Source organism: Mesocricetus auratus, unplaced genomic scaffold, assembly GCF_017639785.1.
Source record: "Mesocricetus auratus isolate SY011 unplaced genomic scaffold, BCM_Maur_2.0 Super-Scaffold_100011, whole genome shotgun sequence".
Classification (NCBI taxonomy): domain Eukaryota; kingdom Metazoa; phylum Chordata; class Mammalia; order Rodentia; family Cricetidae; genus Mesocricetus; species Mesocricetus auratus.
Genome location: NW_024429195.1, coordinates 43,583,396 through 43,589,395, shown reverse-complemented (window position 1 = coordinate 43,589,395; position 6,000 = coordinate 43,583,396). Strand labels below are relative to the sequence as shown.

The window sequence follows — 6,000 nt, the reverse complement described above, 5'->3', positions numbered from 1 at the left end:
AACTTGCTTATGCAGATACCCCAAAATTGTCTTAAGTTATTTCACTACTTGGCAAAACACTTTTTTTTTTTTGCTCACCTCGATATTGTGGTTTTCCCTTTTAAAAACCCTTTCCTTTCCTACATGTACCCATTCATGACATGCCTGAGATTGGGCTTCAAGGCTTTCGTCCTGTCAGCAGCTAATGAATAAATCTTTAAATTATAACTGCATCGAGTCTGTGAGAAGGCAAGAGTCTTCTCAGAGGTCACAAACTCCATACACATTAAGTGGATACATCCATATCACAATAGTGACTGCAAGAATAGACTTTATGAGCCAGTAAGATAGCTCAGTAGATAAGTGTGCATGCCATCAGACCTGACGGCCACACACAACACACACACAGTAACTAACATATATATATAATAGCAAATTTTAAAGGGGAGGCAGAGATGACTCAGACTTGTCCTTGCAGAGCACCTGGGTTCAATTCCAGCCCCCACATGGTGGCCTACAATAATTCTAGTTCCAGATCTTCTCCCTCTTCCGACTCTAAGGTTACACATGTGGTACACAAAAATGCATTCAGGCAATGCACCTACACACAGAAGACTAAGAAGTGTTAAAACGTTTGGAGGTGAGCTGTGGTGGATACATGTTCTTTCTAATCTGAACCAAGCTCACAGGTATGTCTTGAAGGCTTAGTCACATCTGTGGCACTATTTTCCAAGTGACTAGCAGAAGCAGGTCACTAGTGGAGCTGACAACCATTATTGTTTGCAATCAGTTAAAATAGTCTTTTGGATTTTTGTTAATTATTGTGGGAGGGTCACATGTATTTTAGATTGGTCTTGAACTCCGTATGTAGCTGATTTCTGTCCCTACCTCCCAGGTGTTGGAATTTTAAGTGTACATCACCCCACCTGTATTGTGCTATGCCTTACTGGGGATAGAGCCCAGGCTTTCATGCACAATACATATACTGGTTAGTTATATTAACTTGCCTCTAGCTAGTCATTTGGGAAGAGGGAGCCTCAATAGAGACAATGCTCCCACCAGATTGACCTGTGGTGCATTTATAAAAAATTGATGGTTGCAGCCTGGTCTACAAAGTGAGTTCCAGGACAGCCTCCAAAGCCACAGAGAAACCCTGTCTCAAAAAAAAAAACTGATGGTTGAAAAAAAAAAGATAAAACGATAAAAAACAAAAGGCAGTAACTAACTGATCCACAGCCTCTGCTCCCTGCCTCCAGGTTTCTGCCCTGCTGAACTTCCTGCAGGACTTCCCTCAGTGATGCTAACAGCCTGCAATAAAAGATGAAATACACCCTTCCCTCCCCAAGTTGCTGTTGGCATAGTGTTGTCACAGCAAAGGGTATCCTAAGACACTAGGTAAGTTATACTACTTGAGGTATAGCCCCAACCCTCCTGTTTAAAAGCAACAGGATTTGTAGTTGACCTTGAACTCCTGATTCTCCTGTTACTGAGAGCTAGGACTACAGGGATGGCGGCTCCTGGCCAGCTCTTCCTATGTCAACTGCAATGGTTTCTGCCACCTTGTGTTCAGCCATTCCTCCCAACCTTGATGGAACTACCCTTTCTGAACCAAGAGTCCAAGGAAGTCCTTTCTCACTTCAACAGTTTGTCAGGTATTTTGGTCAGGGTGGAGAAAATTAACACAGCATGAAGAGAGACCCTAAATCCAATCCCCAGCTCTGCATAAATGTTCAGTTGAAGACAAAAAAAAAAAAAAAAAAAAAGGAAAAAAGCTGGGACAGCCAGGGCTTACAGAGTAACCCTGTCTCAACCAAAAATAAGGTGGACAAAAATAAGGGACAGGCAGACCTTTGAATTCAAGGCCAGCCTGTTTACAAAGCAAGTTCCACAACAGCCAGGATGGTTCAGAGAAACCCTGTCTTGAAAAACCAACAAATGGACCCAGGTTAGGGCTGGAGAGGGCTCCGCAGTTAGCACTGACTGCTCCTTCAGAGGCCCTAGTTTGATTGCCAGCAACAGTTCAAACCCTCCTAACTCCAGGAACCCCCCACCCTCCTCTGGCCCTTGTGGGCACTGCACACACGGTATATAATAAAACTTATGCACGTTAGTTGTGGTGTAAACAAAGAGGGAAAGCTAAGCATTGAGGCTGTGTGCAAAGGCAATCCAGCTAGCAGTCAACTTAGTGATGGCCACCATAAGCCCACCTCACAGCTCAACACCAAACTACAGCCGATAGAGTCAAAGGCCCCACTGCCTGGCTCCAAACTAGAGTTATAGTTTTTAAACTATGGTGCCATCTTTTTAAGTTTGCATGTATGTTTTAGCCACACCTAATGACTGACTCTGGAACCCCAGCTTCACAACTAAGTCTTAATTTATACCTTAATCGTAGGATACTTACAGAAAGAAGCACCACTCGGCATTGTTAGCTATTTGGACCAGACTAGTTCCCAAGAGTGATGTTTAGTTTGTGTCAGACACATAGTTGAAAGAACGAGCTGACCTCGGCAAGTTGCCATCCACACTTTAGCCTCATGTGTTAAGAGCTACCCCTATCAGTAAGAACAGGTTTCTGAAGAGGTAAAGACATTCAAGTGCAGGGACTCACAACTGTAATCCTAGCACCAAACCTACCAAGGATAGCAGACCTCATTTCAAATCCACAAATCTATAAATGACATGGTCACACATGTCATTAACAGGGGTAAACTAACCTAGAATTCTCTTGGCTTAGATTTTCTATCCAGCTGGCTAGACTAGAGACTGACTCAATAAATGTATAAAGTTTGTTCTGCCTCGTGGTCTCCAGAAGCACACACAGAAAAAGGAAACCCACAATTCACACCTGACACAGACACACTCAAATGCTACATAAAGCACTGTTTTATTTTTCCAAGGTGTTTGTCTTCATGAAGCCATCTCTTTACATGGGCTTTGGTGGAGGTCGTGGTGCAGCACCCTGAAAGACATAAAAGGAACTAATTACAACAAGGCACATTATCTAAGCCTGGTGAGGTAGACCCCTTTAATTCCTGTACCCCAGAAGCAGAAGACTCCTAGGTTACCTAAGCCACGGGGAGACTTAGGGAATATACACATAATACATAAAAACCCAAATGTAGTTCAACAACCAAGGACCTGGATTTGGTCCCTGGCATCATAAAAAACAAACAAAACTCCAAAGAATAGACCTTGAATGCCCCGCCCCTATCACCAATATCAATGGTTTGGGGCCATAAATAAATTTGGGCAAGACATCATACTATTCCAGCGTCAACAGCCTACCAACTCTGAAAAAGCAAACACTAAATGTAGGTTGGTTACAAATGTCACACCAGACTCAAATCTAAGTAGAGTTTACGGTCACAAACCCACACCTCAAGGGAAAATGAGCAGGTTTACTTACAGCGGGCCTAAACCGTGGTGGGGGTGTCCGGTCCTTCCGGGCTTCACGAGATCGATTCCTGACTACTTTGCTGTGAATGGCACAGCTCACACAGTAGTGCAGCTTGACATAGAGCTTGGGAAGCACATAAGCTGGCAGACAGAGAAGCAGTTTAGATACAGACCCTCACTTTTGTCATTCCCTCTTCTATTAGTCACATCACTTGAACCAACTCTTAAGTCTGTTTTACTGAATACCACCTGCAAACCAAACCCACCTCACCATCAAGGAATCAAGACCACAGCCTACATATACTGAGATACCGAGGATAAAATTCCATCTCTTGGGAAAGACGTTCCATTCAAAGGCCTAAGGGATACTGGAAGCTAGAGTGGACCACACAGTTGAGAATAATAGCTCAAGCCAGGGCGGGGACGAGTCCAATGCCTACCATTCGCACTTCATAACCAGCCTAGTATACAGAGGGAGCACATCCAAAAAATGGAATAAAGAAAATCACAAACTACCTGCACGGTCCTATTTACATGCCGGTCTTTGACCTTTTTAAAGTAGTTGAGTGATCTATGTTCGGATCCCCATCTCCTACACGCGGAGTCACCGGGATGGATTTGCCTAGCACTGCATGAGGCTCCGTCTCCACCCAAAAGAACTAACAAAAACCCAAGTCCAAACCTCCACGTAAGCAAGAAACCCACGCTCACACCTCTACGTTAAGCCTGTTTACCACGCGATTAAAGGCAGCGTCTGCCCAGCGCCGAAAACACCAAAGGGAGCCACGCACGCCCACCCTCTTCCCTCCGCCCTGTGCTCACCGTCGAAGACGCTCGCTTCGGATATGTCCCTGACAGCAGCGGCCTCCACTATGTTCCGAATGACGAACTTCTTAATCGCCTTGTCCTTGGGCACGCACCGGGCGCAGTTCGTGCAGCGAATGGGCTGCACGTGGCCGCGGCCCTTTTTGGCGCGCCCGTTGTTTCGTCTTTTTTTGGTCTGGACGGGAGTAAAGCATCCATTAAAGCAGGGGCGACTTCCTCGGCTTCAGCCCTTTCCGGCCGGCCACCCCTCGCGGCCCCGGCAAGGCGAGCCATGCGGATCTCAAACCCGGGCTCAGAAGCGCGCCTTCTCACTGCCTCCTGCGAGGCTCCGGCTCTCAGGTCCCTGCTATCCGAGACCCCGCTTTCCACCCACCGCCCAGGCTCGCGCGACCCGCACGCGGCCACACTCACCATCTTGGAGCCCAGACCCGAAAGAGGATCCGGCTGCTCGCCGGCCGCTCTTATATAGTGCGAGATCCCTACGCACACGCCGGGTGTGGGGGGAACTAGAGATGTGTAATTCTAATTACTCTTCGCCACTGCCGTGCTCAAATTTACCCAATTGTTGAGCGTTTCCGCGGAGATGTAGGGTTAGAATAAGTCCCTACAAATTATCTATGGAGCAAAGTACCAACGGGACTATTTAACTCGCTGGCGGAAGGCTAAAATGTTATACGTTAACGAACCAGGAAGTAATTCTAGGTACTATTAACATCCGGTTTACGTTGCCTCCAGAGCGGAAGCTACCTAGAATTCGGTCCGCAGGCGCACACTCCCCGCTACGCAGGCCGGAAGAGATGCATTGTGGAAGTTGTAGTTCGAGTCGCAGAGGGCTCTGGCCTGGAGCAGACAGACTAAAGGCGGCGCTGCACCACCGTTAAGATCTCATGACTGCATTTCTTTGACATGTGTGTTCTAGGTGTAGAAGTAAGAAATAGAAGACCTGGGAAGAAATAAACCATTTTGTAAACCCATCCTTCCAAATAAAGGCTTCAGCCTGGCGGTGGTGGCGCATGCCTTTAACCCCAGCCTGGTCTACTGAGCCAGTCCCGGGACAGTCAGAGCTACACAGCGAGACCCTGTCTCGAAAAAAACGAAACTAATAAAAACTTCAGATGAGACAAATGTTTCGGGACTATTTCTTTTGTTTTGAACCACCTTATCTATTTTTCGAGACAGGGTTTCTTTTTTTTTTTTTTTTTTTTTTTTGGTTTTTCGAGACAGGGTTTCTCTGTATTGTTTTGGAGGCTGTCCTGGAACTCGCTCGGTAGACTAGGCTGGTCTCGAACTCACAGTGATCCGCCTGCCTCTGCCTCAGGCGTGCACCACCAACGCCTGGCTTGAGACAGGGTTTCTTCTGTGTAGCTAACCCTGGCTGTCCTGGAACTCACTCTGTAAATCAGGCTGGCCTTGAACTCTATCAGGCTGGCCTGCCTCTGCCTCTATCTAGGATTAAAGTGCTGGGACTAAAACCCTGAGAGTGCTGAGATCAAAGATTCAGGACGCCACACCCGGCTTGAGCCCCCCTTTTTATTCCTAGCACAGGAGACATGTAGTCAGTACTTTGTACCAATTTGGTATAACTGAGCAAGTCTACAGGATAGATACAATTATTCTCACTTTATTTTGAAACATAGTCATTTAATGTATGCTGGCCTGGAACTCATTTTGTAGCCAAGTGTGACCTTGAAATTCTTTCTTATTTTCTATCTTTTTTTGGGGGGGGGTTCGAGACAGGTTTCTCTGTGTAACAGCTCTAGCTGTCCAGGAACTCGATCCATAGACCAGGCTGGTCTC

At 46.4% G+C, this 6,000-nt stretch overlaps 1 protein-coding gene across 1 annotated transcript; it reads right to left on the bottom strand.

The window, feature by feature from the left end:
* Positions 1-2,847: 2,847 nt before the first annotated feature.
* Positions 2,848-4,766, bottom strand: Rps26 (ribosomal protein S26). Its single transcript, XM_005079710.4, has 4 exons — positions 4,615-4,766; positions 4,201-4,378; positions 3,389-3,519; positions 2,848-2,941 (listed from the first exon to the last, which is right to left on the bottom strand). Exons 1-4 carry the CDS (start codon positions 4,615-4,617, stop codon positions 2,906-2,908), a joined length of 348 nt encoding a protein of 115 aa, XP_005079767.2. The 5' UTR covers positions 4,618-4,766; the 3' UTR covers positions 2,848-2,905.
* Between the last annotated feature and the right edge of the window lie 1,234 nt (positions 4,767-6,000).

Coding starts and splice junctions, on each gene's coding strand:
- Rps26 (XM_005079710.4), bottom strand. Junction 3,520..4,200: donor CGAAGCGAGCGTCTTCGACG/GTGAGCACAGGG, acceptor TCTGTCTGCCAG/CTTATGTGCTTCCCAAGCTC. Junction 2,942..3,388: donor CACCACGGTTTAGGCCCGCT/GTAAGTAAACCT, acceptor TATGTCTTTCAG/GGTGCTGCACCACGACCTCC.